At 46.0% G+C, this 21,787-nt stretch overlaps 2 protein-coding genes across 2 annotated transcripts in view; both read left to right on the forward strand.

Moving 5' to 3' along the window:
• Nucleotides 1-9,119, forward strand: part of ENTPD3 (ectonucleoside triphosphate diphosphohydrolase 3) — a 32,101-nt gene extending 22,982 nt beyond the window's left edge. The window contains exons 6-10 of the mRNA XM_008154715.3: nt 923-1,156; nt 4,129-4,401; nt 4,590-4,700; nt 5,225-5,362; nt 8,348-9,119. Of these exons, the coding sequence (XP_008152937.2) occupies nt 923-1,156; nt 4,129-4,401; nt 4,590-4,700; nt 5,225-5,362; nt 8,348-8,584 (993 nt within the window). The 3' untranslated portion in view covers nt 8,585-9,119. The remainder of the gene's footprint in view (nt 1-922; nt 1,157-4,128; nt 4,402-4,589; nt 4,701-5,224; nt 5,363-8,347) is intronic.
• Nucleotides 9,120-16,731: 7,612 nt separating this feature from the next.
• On the forward strand, nt 16,732-19,953 carry RPL14 (ribosomal protein L14). The gene is made up of 6 exons (XM_054729707.1): nt 16,732-16,795; nt 17,264-17,365; nt 17,931-18,025; nt 19,167-19,266; nt 19,351-19,404; nt 19,610-19,953. Exons 1-6 carry the CDS (start codon nt 16,793-16,795, stop codon nt 19,898-19,900), a joined length of 645 nt encoding a protein of 214 aa, XP_054585682.1. The 5' UTR covers nt 16,732-16,792; the 3' UTR covers nt 19,901-19,953.
• Nucleotides 19,954-21,787: the final 1,834 nt, after the last annotated feature.

Raw genomic sequence — 21,787 nt, forward strand, 5'->3', positions numbered from 1 at the left:
TGCATGGTTTTTAATCTTGCTATGGATCCCTTCCCTGTGGGCGGTAGCTTAAGCAGAGGTGCATGCCAACAGGGGCAGTCTGTCCCATGTCATTCCTGTGGTGTGATGCATTAGGGACACCCGGGAGACAATAGGTAAGAAAAGACTCGATGGCTGGTGCCAAGCCTTGGATCATAAGCGGGACCAAATGCATGGGGGAGAGGGAATATCATCCCTTTACTAGCAAATAAAACATTGGGGGAGGAGGTGAGAATCTAACCCTGGGCTATGGGTGATAGGAAGGGCGGCTGGAGAATGACTCTTCTAAGCTGGTCCAGAGCCATCTGGAATGTACAGAGCCTTCAGGCGGCCCGCTCCTCAGGCCCCCTTGTCCCCAGGTCTCCGTTACACGCCAGTCCCCACACGCCCTTCTTCTTTGGTGCAGAGGGAGGCTGACTCCAAGAGACAAACACCGGGTTACAGAGACCATACCCAGCCCAAGACCTATTCTGTTCCTCCTCACATATATTTTTACATTTTCAGTTCATTGCCAACAGTTAATATTTTGAAAATTTTCAAATAAAAATTCATAGCTTCTCCTGACACCGCCCCCCCCCCCCCCCCCCCAAGTGCTGGGAGTGCTGGTCACAGTGGACTCACATTCCTGCATGGTGACAGCCAACTGGAACGGGGTGCAACTCCCCAGTTTGCCAGAGTCCCCACCATTCCCTGTTGTCTACACCTCACCTCCTTTGCTCGTTTCTGCTGCCTGCCCAGCTCCTGTAAGCATTTGAGCTCACCACCCCTGACATAAAGCACCCCTGAATGCTTCCCCATATGTCCTAGTTCTTAGCAGTCAGAGATGGGTCTTAGGTGGAGGACCCTGGGCAAACAGAAATGGCGTCTTCGGCCTGTTTTCATGCTTTCTTATCCCACCGTGCAGAAGGACCTATGGCACATGTGGGTGCATCCCAATGGAGTGGAGACCACAGGCGCCCTGGATTTAGGCGGTGCCTCCACCCAAATATCCTTCGCGGTGGGAGAGAAGGTGGAGCTGAACACCAGTGACATCATAAGGGTGTCCCTGTACGGCTACGTGTACACCCTCTACACACGCAGCTTCCAGTGCTACGGGCGAAACGAGGCTGAGAAGAGGTTTCTGGCGATCCTCCTTCAGGTACCTGAGGGGGCGGCGGGGAGCAGGTGTTGCCTTGGGGGTCTTAGCTGAGGGAAGGGCGCCTTGCCTTCCGGGGTCCATCCTTCCAACTCCAGTTTGAAGGTGGAGGAAATCAACAGCATTTTCCGGTTTACTTGTGGGGGTCCGCGCGCTCTCTCTCTCTCTCTCTCTCTCTCCCCCTCTCCCCCTCCCCCTCCCCCTCTCCCTCTCCCTCTCCCTCTCCCTCTCCTTCTCCCTCTCCCTCTCCCTGATTTACTTATGGGGGTCCAAGTGCGCTCTCTCTCTCTCTCTCTCTCTCACTCCCTCCCTCCCTCCCTCCCTCCCTCCCTCCCTCCCTCCCTCCCTCTCTCTCCCCCTCCCTGGTTTACTTGTGGGGGTCCAAGCGCACTCTCTTCTCTCTCTCTCTCTCTCTCTCTCTCTCTCTCTCTCTCTCTCTCTCTCTCCTCTCTCTCTCTCTTGTTCTCTGTCTCTGTTGTGTTGGCCTCTTCCAATGTATTTGAGTCAGAATTCCAAGGAAATTCCAGAGGTCCAGACATTTTATAAATGATCCGAGTCCTGGGATCCCTTTATGGCAGGGTGGGGAATGTTCAGCCCACAGGGCTATATAAGGCCTTTGAAATCATTTGGTCTGGCCCTGCCAAGGCATTAAGTCTCAGCCAACACGCCTCTTTCCAGGAGAAAAGCCCTGGAAAATCCTCTTTTCTCAACCTCCTGTTATTTCAGGCAAAGCTTAATGCTTCTTCCTCCAGCTCTGGCCCCGGCAGGGGGAGGGGGAGGGTAGGGCGGGGGAGGGGGGCTCCTCGGAACTCCGACAGAAGCAGGCAGGTGAAACTATCCTCCCAGGGTGAGTAGGGGTCAGGGAGTCTAACCTTTTAAAGTTAGCTGGCCCTGAGTATACACACCTGTCTGAGGTCTCATTTGCATATGAAAACACAAGTTTCCAGGTGTGAGTCCAGGACTGTGGACAGTCACCTCCCAGGGACCAGCCATCTCTCCAACTTGCCTGGTTACCTCAGGATGCTGAGAGGGTGGCTCTGCCCTGAGCCTTCTGACTCAGGTGAGGGAAAGGATCCAGGTGTGATGAGCATCACCCACAGATGCGTGCCCAGACCTGCCTGACCGGCACTTTCATGCGCCAAGTACATGCTAGCAAGCCCGACTGAGAAGGTTCACGCAGGTTATGACATCATGCTCACTGGCTGAGTCTGCGTCTCATTTCCTCTTCTGCACCATAAGGGCCTGCACAGTGTGGTGAGAAGGACACCTGGGTAGATACTTGGCAGTTATCCTCTTATTAACCAGGCCCCAGCCACCCCCGGCTCAGGTCTCACTCTGATAAGTTGTTAGACATTAGGGACTCTTCCTTCCTTCCTTCCTGTCTTCCTTCCTTCCTTCCTTCCTTCCTTCCAGATCTTTTTCTTCTGTTTTTTAAGTAACATGTTCAGTGTTTTACTTCAGTCAAGATTTTACTGTAGGGAAAATAAGATGCTTTAGTGGCTTTGAAAGTAGAGTTCAAATCCTGCTCCTTTGAAAAGAGAACTCATAAACAGAACCAATTTAGGAATCCTATATAATAAAAGGCTAATAGGCAAATCAACTGAACGGTGGAATGACCAGTTGCTATGATGCGCACCGACCACCAGGGGGCAGACACTCCATGCAGGATCTGTCCCCTGGTGGTCAGTGTGCTCCCACAGGGGAGCGCCGCCAGAAACCGGGCTCACGGCTGGAGAGTGCAGCGGCGGTGGGGGAGCCTTTCCCACCTCCACGGCAGTGCTAAGGATGTCCAACTGCGAGAGGGCGCAGGCCGGGCTGAGGGACACACCCCCCTCCCCCAGTGCATGTATTTCGTGCACCGGGCCTCTAGTTTAGCGTAAGATAAAGGGAACATTGTTTCACCAGGACATAAAAGACTTGATAGTCATCTGGAAAAGATATAAAGTCAGCGTCCTACTACAATCTCTATCCAAATAAATTACAAATGGATCAAAGATCTATACATAACTAGGATGTTTATTGTGGTGCCGTTTGTAATGGCAAAATGACTGGAAAACGCCTGCATTTTCATCTTGAGGGGATTTCTTAAATAAATTATAGTTTATTTGCACAGCGAAGTTCTATGCAGCTACTAAAAAGAAGAGGCTGGTGAGGCTCAGTTGGTTGAGCGTTGCCCCAGGCACCAGGAGGTCACTGGTTGTATTCCTGGTCAGGACATATGCCGGGGTTGTGGGCTCCATCCCCTGTAGGGGGCGTGAAGGAGTCAGCCGACCGATGTTTCTATCTCTCCCTCTTCCTTTCTCTCTTAGAAATCAATAAAAAAAACAGTTTTTTTTTTTTTTTAAAAGAGGCTGCTCTACATGTACAATATATCAAAGACGGATTTTTAAGTAAGAAGCAGAATAGTGTGTAGGGTACTACCATTTATGATTTTAGTAAAAGAGGGAAGAAAATAAAATGTATTCACACATGCACACACGAAGTACAGACAAAATCTCTGGTAGAATACACAAAAACTGGCCATAGAGGTCACTTCCAAGGAGGGGGTCAGGTGGGTGGCAATGAGGGGGGACGGAAGCTAAATTTTCATAATTCATGTATTTGTCCCTTTGGAATTATTTTATTAGGTGGATAGATAATACTCCAGTCAAAACGGTTGATTAACCTCAGCCTGTCTTGTTTTCTCATCAAAATGGAGTTCATAAATCCTGCCTCACAGGCCTGCCGTGAGGGCTGGATCTGGCCATGTGAGCGAGAGCCTAGCATTGCACCTGGTCCAGGTAACTGTCCCCCCGCCGCCACTTGCGTTACCTAGACAACCTGGGAGTTGCCTTCAAGGACCCACTGACACAGAATGGCATTTTCTCCATTTCCCTCTTGGCATTAGCGTGTAGCGATAGTAAGAGTTGGCCCAAGGGAATTGCTTGGTCCTCCACATAAGAGTGATTTCTAATAGGTCACCCTTGTGCCTACAGAATTCCACCACCGACGCCAATGTCACCAACCCCTGTTACCCTCGGAATTACGTCACCACCTTCACCGCGGGCCACCTCTTTGACAGCCTGTGCACGGAGGACCTGAGGCCTGGAGGTTACGACCCCGATGACACCATCACTTTTGAAGGAACCGGGGACCCATTACTGTGTCGGGTGAAGGTGGCTTCCCTCTTTGCCTTCAGAGCTTGCCAGAACCGAGACATCTGCTGCTTTGACGGGGTTTATCAGCCGAAAGTTAAAGGCTCTTTTGTGGTAAGAGCAAAAACCACGGAAAGATCCCCGTGTTGTTGTGTTTTTTTTCCCCCCCCCATTGCATATTTATTTCTCACCGTTCTGTTTCTCTTCTGCTGACCTGCGTCCTGCTTTTCTTACCTGCCCTAACACCTGCCTTGTCTGCCCCATTCTGAGACAGGATGTCCTTCTGTTCCGCTTCCTCCCAGGCCTTCGCGGGGTTCTTCTACACGGCCAACGCGTTCAACCTCTCAGACAGCTTTTCCCTGAGCGCCTTCAACTCCAGCACCTGGGACTTCTGCTCGCAGGACTGGAGTCAGGTCAGTGCGTAAAGAGAAAGGAGCCAGAGCGGCAGCAGAGCAGCGTCTGTCCCATTGTGCGCATGCGTGTCTATGCTCTGAATTTCGCCCTATGCTGTTGTTTTTAACCCCCAAAATGAGGCTCTCAGGGAGCCATACCTGCATCATGAACTAATGTGCTGACCACAGGCGCAGTGGTTAGAACCGTGGTGGGCACATCATAAGCGCCCTGTGCACTTAGAGCTTGTTCTTACATGATGTTGTGCTAGGGATATGTTTTTAGTATTATATCATTCCATTCCTTAATGCAGGAGGCAGCCGATTGATGGTTCTTTCTCATTGATGTTTCTCTCTCTCCCTTCCCCTCCCTCTCTCTCTCTCAAATCAATTTTTAAAAAACATTAAAATTAAAAAAAATTAAAAATAAATATGAAATGCTGGGTGAGACAATTTTTTCAGAGAGGCCTATGGTCCTAAGGTGTTCCAAAATGTGCGTTTTAAAACCTGCCTGCCCGCCTCCCCTTCCCTGCTTTGACCTCCTTCAGCTCCCGCGGCTGCTGCCCCGGTTTGATGAGGTGTACGCCCGCTCGTACTGCTTCTCGGCCCACTATATCTACCACTTGCTCGTGAGTGGGTACAAATTCACCGAGGACACCTGGCCCCAAATACATTTTAAAAAAGAGGTAAGTCAGAGCACAAATCTTTTCCTCCTCTTCCTCTCAAAATAGAGGTTTGCGCGTGTGTGCGTGAAAGAAGAGCCTTTGATCCCCAGTGACCTCCCCGAAGGGATGATGAAGAATTGGGAAGGGGAGTTCACCGCAGACCCTCCCCCTTGAGCAAAGGATTGGAAGCCAAGGATCTGAGTTCCTCCAGGGCAGGACTTGTTATCATCCTCAGATTCCTAGCATCCAGCACGTGGGCGGGAACCTGGAAGATGCTAAGTAAATGTTTGTTGAGTGAATGAATAAATAGGTTAAGGATTTCATCCTAACATATTTTCATTCTAAAAAGAAGCTTCCAATATAACAGTTTGTTTGTTTTAAAAAAAAGAGGATGGTAACTGCCCTGGCTGGTGTTGCTCAGTTGGTTGAGCGTCATCCCATGTACTGAGAGGTCACTGGTTCTGTTCCTGGTCAGGGCACAAGCCCTGGTTACGGGCTCAGTCCCCAATAGGGGTCATGCAAGAGGCAGCCAATTGATGATTCTCTCATCAATGTTTCTCTCTCCCTCTCCCTCCCTCTCTCTCTTTAAAATCAATTAAAAAAAAATTTTTTTTAAAAAAAGAGGGTAGTAACTAATTGCTCTCTATTTACGCAGATGTCAGAGTAAGACACAGGCTTTAGAGCTTGAGGGATTAAATAGAATTTTCTCTTGGAATGAGCCTGAGGCCCCGTGTTTCCTGTCAAGAGTCCGGAATGGGCCAAAGCTGAAACCTCAGCTGTTCCCAGGTGACTGTGCGGTGACGGGGCCTCGGACCTGGCTTTTGGGCAGAGGCAGCCTGGCTGACATGCCCATCCAGCACTACGTTCCCGGGCTCTGGGAGGCTTGTCTGGTTTCAGGAAGAGCTGGTGTAAAGCCTGAAGTGTATCTGGAGTCAGTCTGTTCGGTATTAGCTTGGGCTAATTAGATTAAACCAATCAACATCTGACATTAGGCCTGTGGCTGTCTATTTTTACATAAATGAAATTGAATCATCTACAAGAAATGAGGATGTCTGGAAACATATGAGGATTGTTGTGGGCATGTCCTCTCCCGGCTTGACTTCATGACCTCATTATCAGGAAAGTCCATTATGAGGATGGAGCATCACTTCCCACCGAGTACCAGCTTGGATGCACACAGAGTTCTAGGCGTCAAGTTCCTTTCCTTTATTCATAGAGGATTTTATATCCAGACAAGTTAGTATCCGAATGTGAGGGCCCAAAAAAGACTGCAGAAGATTGGCCACACAAAGACTGCACATCAAAACTATATTTGGAGGAAGTAATGAAATAAGACTAGAAATAAATCCAGATGTTATAAAAACATATGAAGTAAGAATAAATAATGTTGTGGCTTAAAATGTATATTAAAAAGAAAAAGAAAACTAACACCAAATAAAAGAGTAAAAGAGAAGAATTCATCCATATACCAGAACAACCCAGAATTCAAGTATAGCTAATATTCAATGTGATGGGGATAGGATCAGGGGGTCATGGATACGGGAACATAGGAGTGGCCTAAAATGCTAATTTTTTAAAGGGAACATGCACACACACAATTTATAAGAAAGGAAAAAAATAAATATAGGAAAACTAGAGGCCCGGTGCATGAGATTTTTGCACTTCGGGGGATGGTCCCTCAGCCTGGCCTGTGCCCTCTCACAGTCCGGGAGCCTTCAGGGGCAGTCGGACATCCTAAGTGCTGCTACAGAGGTGGGAGAGGCTCCCGCCACCACCGCTGCGTTCGCCAGCCATGAGCCCGGCTCAGGGCTTCTAGCTGAGTGGCACTCCCCCTGTGGGAGCGCACTGACCACCAGGGGACAGCTTCTGCATTGAGCGTCTGCCGCAATGTGTGTCATAGCGACCAGTTGTTCCACCGTTCGGTTGATTTGCATATTAGCCTTTTATTATATAGGAGGATAGCACCAATTAAAAATTTTAAAGTAAGGTATTAGGAGTCCAAATATATCAACCATTATAATAATCATAAATGGACCAAATCTACCAGTTAAAAGACAGACATTGTCACACCTGATTTTTAAAAATCAAATAATGTAATTTATAAGAGAAACACTTTAAAGAAACACTTACGCTTCACACATCAGGATTTGGAAAAATTGAAAGTTAAAAAAAAAAAGATTTTTTAAAAATTGTCAGGCAAACATCACCCAAAAGAAAACTGCTGTAGCTATTTAATATCTGAAAACAATCGTCTTTAAGATAAAGAGCATCATTCAAGATAGAGAGGATCACAACTTAATGACAAAAAGTTCAATTCATCATGAAGATTGCAAATTCAAAATATTTATCCATCTCATAAAACAACCTAAAAATGTGCCAACCAAAAATGGATTGAATTACCAGAAGAAATGGACAAACCCTGTTTCTTAGAAACTGGCCCTTGGTTTAGCGAACACACATTACCTTCTTTCTTTAGCCGCAGACACTCTGGACAGCCGGCAACAGACAGTGTTTCACTGTTATCAGCTCTGCCCTCTTGCCACTTGGCCATGACGAGGTTGTGTGGACTAGTTCTGACTTTTCTGCAATGCTGGAGTTAGGGCCCTCGAGCCTTGGGGGGGGGGGGGGCGGGGTCCCAGTGACTTGGATTCTAGCCCAGCCTCTGCAGTGTCTGAACTTGGGCTAGTCCTTTGACCTCCTTTCTGGTGGGTGTTTCATGCTGGTGACAGTGGTGTGCCCCGGGTATGGCATTCCCACTTCAACCCCTGCCCTGAGAACTGAGCCATCTTCTTCTTCTTCTTCTTTTTTTTTAAATAAAAGTACTTTTTTTTTTTTTAAATCTTAAATAATATAGTCCAGCTGGTGTGGCTTAATGGTTGAGCATTGACCTATGATCCATGAGGTCATAGTTCTATTCCTGGTCAGGGAACATACATGGCTTGTAGGTTCAATGCTCAGTTGGGTTGGGGTGGGGACCTGCACTGAGCCATCTTCTCTACTTCACAGGTGGAAAACAGCAGCATAGCCTGGTCTCTTGGCTACATGCTCACCCTGACCAACCAGATCCCAGCCGAAATCCCCCTGATCCGCCTGCCCATGAAGCTGCCTACCTTTATGAGCCTCCTCGCCTTCTTCACGGGAGTGGCCTTGCTGTGCCTGGCATTCTTGGTATACCTGTATGCGTTGTCTAAGAATCAGAGGCGCTCCCAGCATGCCTTGGACCATGCAGTGGATTCCGAGTGAGCCGAGTGAGCAGCTGCAGAAGCTCGAGGGCTGCCCCAGGTCCAGTCTGGGTGGCACCAGACAATGCAAGTGAAATGCCCGTCTGCGGGAAACACCACCACAGTCAAATACTTAGGTCGTGCGCCTCTCAGATACTGATGTATGCCAAAGCACCTCTTGGGGAGTCCCTCACCTGTTCTGTGCACATTGCTCCTCAGAGACCCCACCACCCAATGCTGACGCCCTGGGGGACGGGAGAGACAGGCCCTCGAGGCCGGCTCTTTATTCCAGGGCCCCAGAGGAAGAGGACGCAGAGATTATGACAGTTCCATGTTGAAGAATGGACCTCAGGGCACATTTTGCATCCTGTCCTCCCTTAGAAATGCCGTATTCCTCCTGGCAGATGCCCACTAAGCATTGGACCCAATCAGATATCTCATTGTATGGCTCCCGCCCACTGGTCCTCAACTGAGACTTTCCTTTAGCAATCCCGTAAACGTGGAGCTCCCTCAGGTCGGTAGAATATATGGGGGAGAAGACTGCTTTACACCCAAGAACAGTGTCACTCAGGCAGAACGCACAGCACGTCTCCCAGAAAACAGCTGGCCATTCCCCAAGTGGGATTCCCTCCCGCTCAGGGCTCTGGCCATTGGACCGCAGCCGGTGTCTGTATCATTATCCTCCCCGCCCCTTCACATTGCTCCTGTCATCCTAGGAACATCTACTCCTAGCGAGGGTGTTGTGTCCCAGATCTTTTTGCCTTTGCTAGGCTTTTGTTTCGGGCTCTCTTTCCAGAAATCGTTAGCATGGTGTGTACCTTCTGTCCACCATTCCACAGGCATGCTTGATGCTGCCACAAGGCGTCCAGAATATTCTTACTGGCCACCAGCATGCCCATCCATAAAATGAAAGAATAAATAGTGATATATCTGTGCTAGATACGATTGGCTTGCCCGTTACTTTCCTGGGTGGTAGACCTCACTGCATAGCGGCCATAGTTCTTGACTTGGGAGAAAGAAAAGGAAGCTGCAGGGACGTTGAACTCCTAAGTGGGATGGGGGAGAACTCCGGTATGTCCAACGGCTACAGGCTGAAAATCAACATGGTTTCAGGTTGTCTTTTGGTAGCTCAATGTGGAATAAATGACGCGGATTTTATTTTGACTTGCAGAGTGTGTGTTTGTTACCTTGCACAATGGTACTCTTTCTCCTAAGGTCCCAAGGCAGTACTGATGAGAAGTTTAAAAAATTGAGAACATTTTCTTAAGAAAACCTGCCTAGTGAATTAAGAAAAGTATGCATTGCCAAAACCGGTTTGGCTCAGTGGATAGAGCGTCGGCCTGCGGACTGAAGGGTCCCAGGTTCGATTCCGGTCAAGGGCATGTACATTGGTTGCGGGCGCATCCCCGTTAGGGGGTGTGCAGGAGGCAGCTGGTCGACGTTTCTCTCTCACGTTTCTCTCTCATCGATGTTTCTAGCTCTCTATCCCTCTCCCTTCCTCTCTGAAAAAAACCAATAAAAGAAAATAAAATAAAAAATAAATATTTATCTTTAAAAAAAAAAAAAGAAGAAAAGTATGCATTATTATCACTTTTATTTCAGAGTGTTCTAAGAGCTTCACTTTGGAAAACCTCTGGCTCCTTGAGATACTAGTAGTTGTGTTGAACATTTCTTTACCTTATTTAACAGTCAAAGCTTCTGTGAAGCCACAGCCTGCCATTTAGATATTTCCCTTTTCCCCTTTGCCATTTAGATCCTGATTCCCACCCAGAATGGCTGCTCCCATCCCAAAATGCACCTTTGCTCACAGAGCTCTCCCTACCTAGCCTGGGTCATCCTCCAATCCATCCAAATAATGCGTATTTCTCAAGGTCCAATTTTAGCTCTATTTCTTTCACAAAGCTGTCCTTACACTATGGCCTATCTCCTGGATCACCTTTTAAAAACGAATTACCACATAAATTCTTATATCATTATTCATCTTTGTGTGTGCATATGGCTTGTTCCTAAAATAGACAGAAGGTACATTAGCCAGTTTGGCTCAGTGGATAGAGCGCGGGCCCGAGGACTGAAGGGTTTTGAGATTTTGAGATCTTGAATAAGGAAAGGGATTCTTAACACACACACACACACACAAAGGCCTTAACCATAGGAGAATACTTGGTATTTATTTTAATGTAATAAATAGTGATTACATTAAAATTAAGAACGTGTATTCATCAAAAACACCATGAAAAGAATGAAAAGACAAACCACAGAGTGGAAGAAGGTATTTGCAACATATATGACTGATAAAGGACTAGTTTCTAAATTACATGAAGAATTCCTACAAATCAGTGGGGAAAAGGCAGATGATCCAGTTTTTTCTAAATGGGCAAAAAACTTGAAAAGGCACTGTACAAAAGGAGAAATCTAAATGTTCAATAAATATGAAAATGTGCTCAATACCATTAAATAGGTCAGGGCAACACATATCAAGACTACAATGAGATAATACAATATGCCCATTGGTTTTGCAAAAATTAGAAAATCTGACCATGTAAATTAATGTGATCACTCTGAGAAACTGTGGTACTGTCTAAAAAGTTGAAGATATGCATACCTAATAACCTGGAAATTCCAGTTCAAGGCATATACCTTAGAGAATATGTGTTCTAAGATATGTATGCATGTGTACACCAGGATGCACACCTAAGAATATTCTTACTGGCCACCAGCATGCCCATCCATAAAATGAAAGAATAAATAGTGATATATCTGTGCTAGAAAATACCATCTGGTGTGGAAACAAAAGAACTACAAATATGTTCAATATGGATGGATCTTACAAACATAGGGTAAAAAGCAAGTATAATTCCATTTATATAAAGTTCAAAAACTGGCAAAACTAAACACAGAAGATGAACTCTAAAGAAAAGCAAGAAAACTACTGCTCTTAAATTTGGGGGGAACAGAGATTGTGTCTGGAAAGGAATAAACAGATATCTTTTTTAAAAAATATAATATATATATTTCTTTATTGATTTCAGAGAGGAAGAGAGGAGAGAGATAGAAACATCAATGATGAGAGAATCATTGATAGGCTGCCTCCTGCACGCCCCCTACTGGGTATCAAGCCCACAACTCAGGCATGTGCCCTTGGCCGGAATCGAACCTGGGACCCTTCAGTCCGCAGGCCGACGCTCTATCCACTGAGCCAAGCTGGCTAGGGCAGGAATAAACAGATATCTTAGTCTGCGAGGGCTGCCATAACAAAATATCAGAGACTGGATGGCTTAAACAACATAAATCTAATTTCTCACAGTTCTGGAAGCTGGGAAGTCAAAGATCAAGGTGCCAGCTGATTCAGTTCCTGGCGAGAACTCTCTGGCTTGTAGACAGCTGCCTTCTCGTGGAGTCCTCACAGGACCTTGTCTCTGTGCTTGTGCAGAAAGAGAGGGTGAGCTCTCTGGTGTTTCTTTTTATAAGGGTACTAATTCCATCATTCTAGTGGGCACCCCCTCATGACCTCATGACCTCATCTAACCCTAATCACCTCCCAAAAGTCCCATATCCAAATACCATCACATTGGGGGTTCGGACTTCTAACATATGAATATCGGAGGCACACAAAAATTCAGTCCATAGTAACAGAACTTTTGGGGTGATGGTGATTGATATTCTATAACTAGGTGGTAGTTACAGGTGCTCCCTTTTTTCAACCGTGTATGCACTTTCTGTATGTCCTATATGACATTTAAAAGATAAAATTATAGATCCGGGTTAACTCAAGAATTTGCTATTTGCTACCTCTATGAGCGACATAAAGTCTTTCAATCTCTGGGGCTAATATCTACTAGTACCTCATGTGATTGTTAAGAGAAATGTAGCACTTAGCCAGTGTCTGGCAGGGAGTATAGGCAATGAATAAGAGTTTTAAAAAGTATTTCTTTCATCCATTTACTCATTCATTCATTCATTCATTCATTCATTCATCATACATTCGCCAAAAGTCTACTCTATGCTAACACACGAGACATGAAGGCCCTCTGCTGGAGCCATGGAGAATATCTTTCTAGGTTGAGTTCTTTTTGTTTCAACCTCATTAACGATGCTAAAAAAAAATCATTAGTTCAAGATTATTTTTAATATTATAAAATACTGAGACCATCAGAAATCTGAACATTTGCTACAAGCATTCCAATTTTTATTTAGGTGAGATAGTGGTCTTATGAATTCTACCCCTCCGCCCCCCTTCCCCCCAGTCCCCAAGAATCCTTACCATTTACATACTTGCTAAAAACTACTTCCAGATGAAATGATATCTATCTGGTACAGCCGTCAGGGTTTAACCAGAGAAAGAGAACCAGTAGGAGATATATGTTAAGAGATTGTTTTTGCAATCAATTTCTTATGCGATGGTAGGGACTGGACAGGCAAGTCTGAAATCCCCAGGGCAGGCTGCTCAGAAGGGCAGACTGAACTCTGGGCCTGAGCGACAGCTACTGCCACAGGTGGAATTTGTTCTTTCTTGGGGAGCGTTGGTTGGCTCTGCTCCTCAGGTCTTTCAGCTGACTTAGTCACTAAGGTTACCTAGGGTAATTTCCCTTACTTAAAAATAACTGATTGGGCTTTAATCACACCTACAAGATACCTTCACAGCAACACCTTATAGAATAATGAATAACTGAAGATTGTAGCCGAGCCACATTGACACATAAAATTGACCATCACATCTATGAACTGATTCAAAATTATTTGTAGAGGAGGATGTGGATGGGACAGGACTTGCCAATCCTCACAGTTGGGTGTCTTAGAAGGGGTGTAGCTGGCCTATCAGAGTTCTGCTTATGCTTGGTCTGATACTTTGGCTTCTGATGTAAGTAGCTGCTAATGATTATCTTGCTCATTTCCCGATGCCTGCATCGAGGCTTACTTAGAGTTACCTTGCCATTATCCTAGAGCTTCAGAGAAATCTGAAAACAGCCTGGGGCTGCTTGGGAAGGGATCTCCAGATGCTTCTTCAAGGACCAGCTGTGGAGTGAGGAGCACGTTCTAGGAAAAGGGAGACCGACTATGTGAAAAGCTGTGAGACCTGTAGCTATTGCAGAATTGTTGTGCAGGGCCTTGAATGCCAGGCTGGGTAGTTTGGACTTGATTCTGTAGAACAGAGGATTAAAATGAGCATTTGGAGGACTTTAAATAGGGTGGACTTAATGAGACGATGAACTTTAGAAAAATAATTTTGTAACTGGAGAATCCGAAAGTGATTGCCAAAGTGTGTTCAGTGAATCACTGGGAGCTTGTTTTTGTTGTTGTTTTTTAAATATATTTTTATTGCTTTCAGAGAAGAAGGGAGGAGAGATTAGAAACATCAATGAGAGAGAATAATTGATCGGCCGCCTCCTGCACACCCCAGACTGGGGATGCAGCCCACAACCTGGGCATGTGCCCTCACCAGGAATCTAACCATGACCTCCTGGTTCATAGGTCGACGCTCAACCACGGAGCCACACCTGCCAGGTGGGGGAGCTTTTTTTTTTTTAAATGATTCTTGCCCCTCCTCAGACCAGCAAATCAGATTCTCTGGTGTTAAAGCCAGAAAAATTCCCTTTTAAAAGTTGTTTTTGTGTGTGCGTTTTTAAGCTACCATTTATTTGGGGGAAATAAATGTACCAACCCTAAAGGTAAAGCTATGAATGTCCACAAGTTGAACACACTCAGGTAACCAACACGCAGAGGAAACTGGCCACCAGCACCTCACAAGTCTCTTTTCACCTCCAGCCACCCCTGCCTACTCCAAGGGTAAACACGTTTGCCTGTTTTGAACTTTATAGAAGTGAAATCACATGGCATACACTCTATGTGTCCGACTTATTTCACTGCTATGTGTGAATGCGTCCATGTTCCGCGTAGATGCTGCTGACGCCATTATAAAGACGTCCACGATTTATCCATTCTCTTGTTTGTGGGCCTTTGGAGAGTTCCCAGTTTGGGGCTCTTACCACAACCAGACTGCTACGGATGCTCTTATTCATGTCTTTTGCTTTGTAAATTATAAAGCAGGATACCAAGGCCTAAAGACTCAATCGTTCGCTGCCCACTTATTGAGCCCCTTAGGAGGCTCTGTGCTAAGTTGGTCAAGGTCCTGCCCTCATAGAACTTTAGTTGGTGCAAAACTACAGCTAAATGGACAGAAAAAAGAAGTCAAACAATTGTGGTAAGAACTCTGAGGAAAACAAAAAGCTGATCTAGCAAAGGGACAAGGGGACTGACCTTTTTTTATGTGGCAGTGATGCCAGGAGTATGAGCATTCTTGGCACGGGAGATACCATGTACAAGTCACAGAGAAGGGGAGAGCTTGTGCTACTCAAGAAGACCAGTGTGGCTGAAGCACGATCAGGGGGAACAAGGGATTTGCATGTAGGAGCATACGATGCAGGCCGGAATAAGCAGTTATGATCTTATTCTAAATAAGTGTAGAAAGTCATTGAAATGTTTTAAATAGAAAGATGTGACGTTATTTATTGATTTAAACATTTTTATTGATTTTTGGAGAGGAGAGGGAGAGAAACATCGACGTGAGAGTGGAACTTAGATGGGCTGCCTCCTGCACACCCCCTTCCAGGGATCCAACTGAACCAGCGAATCAAACCAACTACCGAATCAAACCAGGGGCACCCCTTCAGTGCCCCGGCCAACACCCACCCAACTGAGCCACACCTGCCAGGGCACGGTTTGTTTTTTAAAAAGAGCCCTCTAGCTCTAACGGGTTTGGCTCAGTGGATAGAGTGTCGGCCTGCGGACTGAACGGTCCCAGGTTCGATTCCGGTCAAGGGCATGTACCTTGGTTGCAGGCACATCCCCAGTAGGGAGTGTGCAGGAGGCGGCTGATTGATGTTTCTCTCTCATCGATGTTTCTAACTCTCTATCCCTCTCCCTTCATCACTGCAAAAAAGCAATTAAAAAAATATATATATAAAGAGCCCTCTTGACTTCTGAGCAGAGGATAGGTTAAATGGATCCGTGGAAAAGCAGATCACTTTAGGAGGCTGCTTAGAACAGTCCCAGGAATAGATGCTGGCATAGATCTTAAGAGGAAACGACTGAAATAGATTTGGGAATTGTCAGCAAAATAATCACAATCTGAATCAAGTCATGAATAGTAACACTGCCATAGTAACACTGACAAGGAGATATCCTGCATGTGTTCTGATATGATGCCATCAAGGGCACAGCATTTTTACCAAAAAGGCATAATCTGAGTTTAACCGTGAGGAAAACTACAACAAATCCATATCGAGAGACATTCTACAAAACAACTAGCCTGTGTTTAAAAATGTCAAAATGTCAGTATTACAAAAGATAAAAGCTTAGGAACTGTTACAGATAAAAAAACACACACAAACAAACAGAAAACTAGACATGGTAACTAAACACAACTTGTTTCGATTAGATTGTGGACCAGGAATTTTTTAATTTTTATTTTTGCATTTACTCTAACAACTGTAAATGGGACAACCGATAACATTTAAATAGGACTGCAAATTAAAGAACAGACTATTCGTTATTATTTTCCTGATTTTGATCATTTTATTACGTAAGATATGTCTCTGTTTTTAGGCAATAACACATTTAATAGTGTAGCAATAAAGAAACATGATGTCTGCAATTTTCTCGCAAATCGTTCAGAAAATACAAACATGAAATGTTAACATTTAGCATTCATGGTAACTACCTATGTTAGCTTTGCAACTTTTCTGTAAATCTGAATTATTTTAAAATAAAATGTTATCAAAATTACTGGAGTCACTCAGGGACAGAAAAAAAAATATCTAGCACTAAACCAGGAGTAACAACGTCTAGACAAAAATCGGGAGAAGGGTGAGTAGTGGAAAGAAAGAGGGAAGAATGTTAAAAAAAGAGTCAAATGGAACGTGGACCAAGTTACACTGGAGTCAAAGCTTCTGTGCTCCTCACTCTAAACTACTAAGAGAGGACCTTCCCTTCCGCCACTCGAGCGCCGGTTCACCGAAGGCGAGCTCATTGCCGGCTGGAGCGAAAAATCGTCCACGCTCCTGCCGGCTCCGCCATGTTTTCCCAGTGAGCATGCGCGCGAGTGCGCACGCACGCCCCAGCTCTAACCAATCAGCGCCCACGTCGGCGTTCCGTTCAGCGCAGGGGCGGGGCGGCTTTCTACACATGCGCACGGTTGGGTGGGTCTCTTTCCTTCTCGCCGAGCGCCGCCAACATGGTGAGTACCACTGTTGCGGGCTCCGGGGTCTGGCAGCCATGCAGCTGCACCACCGCCTGGGCGGGGGCGCGGAATGGCGCCCAGCGGGCCCTCCGTAGCGCATGGTGAGGGTTCCCGGGCGAATGGAGCACGTAGTTTGCGGGCTTCCCGGGCCCGCGGTCGGTGAGCGCGTGGAGGGCCCGGCAGGCCCGGCGCGCCTGGGCCACGCGTGCGCGCAGCCGCCGCCGAAGCTGGAGGGCCGGCGGCCTGGCGGGCGGGGCCGTGGAAGTCGGCGAGACTCCGGCTTTTGCCGCTGTCGCCGCCTCTGCGAATTTGGGTCATCCAGGTCGACCCGTGGCACTTGGGGAGGGGTGTTGCCCTCGACGTCCTTTTTCTCTGTTCTGAGCCTCTCTGCCTTTAAACTGCAGGACCTTATAAATGTGGATAAATTTTAATTAGTTTTGTTTTCCTCCCCCCGGCCCATTTTAGGTGTTCAGGCGCTTCGTGGAGGTTGGCCGGGTGGCCTACGTCTCCTTTGGTCCTCATGCCGGGAAGCTGGTCGCGATCGTCGATGTTATCGATCAGAACAGGGTAAGTGTATAGGAAAGTGTCACAACTTGACGTGGCAGTGGATGGTGCGCTGTAATGATCCCAGCGGCCCCCAGAGGTAGGAGTTCTGTGGGTGGGTGATGGCTTTATTTTAGTTTGTGTGTTGAGGGGTTTTCAAGCACAGATGTGAGTTGGCCAGTGCTACTGGGTTTGAGTTAAGCTAGCCAGAGCCTTTAAGTGTGGGCAAACCATTAGTGAGGTTTTAATGAGCTACTATAGACACGTATAAAGCGAGGTGAGAACAAGCCAGGCATGTAGAAAGCCCTCGTTTGCTCTTGTCAGTATGGAGAACCACAAACTTAAAAGGGATTGACCAGAGGCTGTGAATGAACATAAAGTTGTTGGTTGGGAATGTGAGGATTGAAGACTTAAAATTGTCAAGTAAATTATAGGTAGTTAGGTAATAGGTTGAACTACTGCTAATAATTTAATCATTTAAAAAGCCATTTGAATAGTAGGGATTGGGTTTTGAAAGGACGTGTTGTACAGACTATCTTGTTGAATGCTGTTAGGTTTTGCACTGAGGTCTTGATGTTCTGTATTCTAGGCTTTGGTTGATGGACCTTGCACTCAAGTAAGGAGACAGGCTATGCCTTTCAAATGCATGCAGCTCACTGACTTCATCCTTAAGTTCCCACACAGGTAAAATCCACCTCCCAGCTTTGTTTATGCTAGAGCAGCGGTGGCCACCCTTTCGGACCTCATGGACCCCCAGTGGTCCGTGGACCACCGGTTGGCGACCACTGCGCTAGAGAACATTTTCTTGATTTAATTAAAAAAAAAAAGTTTTTGTTGTTTGACTAGTTTTCCCTTGAGAAGATAGTGAACAGTGTTGAAGAATGGAGGCAATTCAGAAGACTTCCAGTGTAGACGGGCATCGTTTCCCTTTAAATGTGCTGTGGTCGGTAGCCCTCTGGCTCTGCCTGTATGCAGATTAGCCAGCTTTTGTTTGTACCTCTCAGGATTTACACAACAAAGACCTTTTTTAGGCATTCTGGTTTCCTGTTCATATTTTAATCACTTTTAGCTCCAAAACAAACATGAATTCTTGTCTCTTCCAAATACTCTAGTTATCCTTAGTTGAATGTTTCCTATGTATCAGAAGTATTTAACAGCTAGTTTTGTTCAGTGGTGTCAGCCTGCTGACAAAAGGGTCTCGGGTTCAATTCCCACTCAAGTGTATGGACCTGAGTTGCATGCTCGATCCCTGGCCCCAGTAGGGGCAAGTATGGGAGGCAACCACATCAACGTTTCTCTACCCCCCACCCCTCCTCTCCAGTCTCTCTTTAAAAAAATCAATGGGAAAAATATCCTCGGGTGAGGATTTTTAAAAAATGTAACATGCATCATTTCGTGACAGCTGCTGAAGTGGTTCTATTCCCAGCTACTTACACGGAATTGAGAAAATCATTAATTCTTTCTTGACATGCTTGATGTAGACTACGGACGTTAACTACTATGTTGCTGTACAGTTATCTCAACTACACTGACGGGTGTAGTGGGACACCTACTGTAACTACTAGTTTACTTTAAAGTATGCTGGGTTTATTGTGTGTGTGAGATTGTAAGACATCCAAAGGTGTGGTGTGCCAGGTGGTATTTGTTCTCTAGAGACGACTAGAGCCAGAGTACAACAAATGGAAGGGCACTTCTGGGATTATTTTGCTTATGCTTTTAACCTGAGGAGGGGGTATCAGTTCTGCTTTTCAGAGGGCGAAAGCTGCCCTTGGGTTTGTGTTGCTTCAAAGCTGATTTCTTCATCTCTAGTCTTGTCTCTTTCTAGTGCCCGCCAGAAGTATGTTCGACAAGCCTGGGAGAAGGCAGATATCAATACAAAATGGGCAGCCACAAGATGGGCCAAGAAGATTGAAGCCAGAGAAAAGGTAATAACTTACAGGCATTTGAATTCTGACCTTTTTCGGAGGGTTGGAAGGTGGTATAAGAATTTTGTGTTTTGTTTTTTACAGAAAGCCAAGATGACAGATTTTGATCGTTACAAAGTAATGAAGGCAAAGAAAATGGTAAGTTTTTTAAATTAGTACAGGATTATGTTTTAACCCTAAACTTGTTTATATGGTAATTTTGTTTGCCCAAGCTTAGTAGAGCAAAGTTGATGGATTATATGAAGGTCTAAGACATTAGGGTTTTCTCTTATACATCATATGTACATATATGACAGTTTTTGTATGCATATGTTGTAAATATACTTACATTGACATTTTTCAGAGGAACCGAATAATCAAGCTTGAAGTTAGGAAGCTTCAAAAGGCAGCTCTCCTGAAAGCTTCTCCCAAAAAAGCACCTGCTGCTAAAGGTGCTGCTGCAGCTGCAGCAGCTGCTGCAAAGGTTCCAGCAAAAAAGGTGACCGCTGCAGGCAAGAAGGCTCCAGCCCAGAAGGTTCCCGCCCAGAAACCTGCAGGCCAGAAGGCGGCAGCACCTCCAAAAGCTCAAAAGGGTCCGAAAGCCCCAGCCCAGAAAGCACCTGCTGCTCCCAAGGCATCTGGCAAGAAAGCGTGAGAACACGAGGGGCGACTATAAACGTATAATAAAGGTTCTTTTTAACACACTGGCATCTGCTTACTGTGGGTGAAAGCCTGCTGCTTGGGCAGGGATTTCGAAGTATACTGATTGTAGGATGGTTGATGTCATTGTTCGAAAATCAGTTCCTTTATCTGGTTCTGCCTGTTTTCGGATAGTATAAAGCCATCACACTGAGTGGTAACTAGTTAATGTTCTCATGGGAAATTATAATTAGAACATCAGGTGATTTTTTTTTTTCTTGTACAAATATATTTCCCATATAAACACATAAGATTCTAGCAGCTGTGGATGCTTAAGGGTTTAGTAAGTAATATACAAGTTCTGGTTGCCTATCATTTCTAACCATAAGCTGATTTCCTGAACCTGACTGGGTAATGGACAATCATTTTGGCTTGGTATTAATAGTCAAATGATAATAGTGTAATAGCTTCTGTGATAAAGGAAATGCAGGCAATTTCAGGTTACCTGCCCTTATGTGAGGGTTTGGGAAATACATCTTGTATCTGTTTAACTTTTAAACATTTTATAATGTCTAGAGAATCAAAATTATACCCTTTTTTTGTGTGTGCGTGCCACATCATTTAGTCATTTATGTGTGCTATGAGATGAGAAAGGTTGAAAATCACTGGTCTAAGTGTTGGTAGTGCCATTTAGTAGGCCTAAGTAAATGATCTTACTGGTTTCTTGGTTTTACTGCTCTTGGATTCATTTTCTGGTTTTCCCTTACTGCATCCTCTAGTGTTTCTTCCAGTTAGGCTTCATGAGTGATAGACTTTGCTTACTTGTCTGTATTATTTTTGTCTTTATATGACTATGTCTTATAGTAAATATGGGCTTTATCCTCCACAACCAGTTCAATTCTGACACTTGACTATCAAGAGTTAGCATCAGACCCACAGGTTTAGAGGTCTTTTCCCACTTCAGATACAATCACAAGTCCCAGGCCTTTTGAGTGACCAGCTATAAATTGGACTGCCTCCTGAGACGTGATAATTTACTGGAACAGCTCATCATAGAACTTACTGTTGACAGTTTATTATAAAGGTTAAAACTTAACAGCTCTTCCCACTTCCAAGCCTTCCACTGCGGGCGGGCGCAGCCGCAGAACCCAGGCAGCTCTGGCACACGCGGAGCAATGGTCCCCTCGGTGCCTGGCAGAGCAGCCCGTAGTGGCAAACGCCAGAGAACCCTGGGAAAATCCCAGGATTGTAACTCCTGTGGCTCCAGCGGGGTGGCCGACATCCCCGGAGGATGGCCCTGCAGGACCCGAGCCTGGGGCCGGCAACTTTCTGTCCGCCTGTAGGAACCGCGGTCTCAGTGGCTGGGATAGGGAACCATAGAGACGAGCGGCTTCCCAGGTTTCTAGAGGAAACGCATGAACTTCCGGCTGAGCCAGCCGCGCTTCCTTAGAGAGGTCCTACGTCGCGTTCCCACGCTCTCCCTGCGCCTGCGCCGCGCGGGTTAGCCCCCAGGTCAAGTTGGGGTTCGCATCCCGGGCTGGCTAACAGGTTTGTTTACCCGGGGCGGAGTGCTGGGTTTTCTAAGCTCTTTGCCTTTGGGGTGATGATGTGGAGGGAGGGATGGGGCCCGAGGCGAACAGCACACATTGGCAGGGTGCGAGGCAGCATTCATTTTACCTGTGCCTCCTATTTTCTCCTCAGTCTCACTTCTCAGAACCTGGAGGGCGGTATGGTCCAGGCCACTTGGCACCAGGTGAGTTAGCGTCCTCCCGGCCTCTGTTGAGTCCCATCCTTTTGATGAGTCAATGTAAGAAGCAGGTTCAAACCTGTTAGTTTATTCAAGCCAAACTGATGAGTATTGACCTTTGTTAGGGAAAAATGCCTTAGGCATGACTACGCCATA

This window comes from Eptesicus fuscus, chromosome 18 (genome assembly GCF_027574615.1).
Source record: "Eptesicus fuscus isolate TK198812 chromosome 18, DD_ASM_mEF_20220401, whole genome shotgun sequence".
In the NCBI taxonomy this organism is placed as follows: domain Eukaryota; kingdom Metazoa; phylum Chordata; class Mammalia; order Chiroptera; family Vespertilionidae; genus Eptesicus; species Eptesicus fuscus.

What these genes read in the sequence shown, in the direction of transcription:
- RPL14 (XM_054729707.1), top strand. An exon ending in ATGTTATCGATCAGAACAGG is followed by an intron (nt 17,366 to 17,930) that starts GTAAGTGTATAG and finishes TCTGTATTCTAG; the next exon opens with GCTTTGGTTGATGGACCTTG. An exon ending in TAATGAAGGCAAAGAAAATG is followed by an intron (nt 19,405 to 19,609) that starts GTAAGTTTTTTA and finishes GACATTTTTCAG; the next exon opens with AGGAACCGAATAATCAAGCT.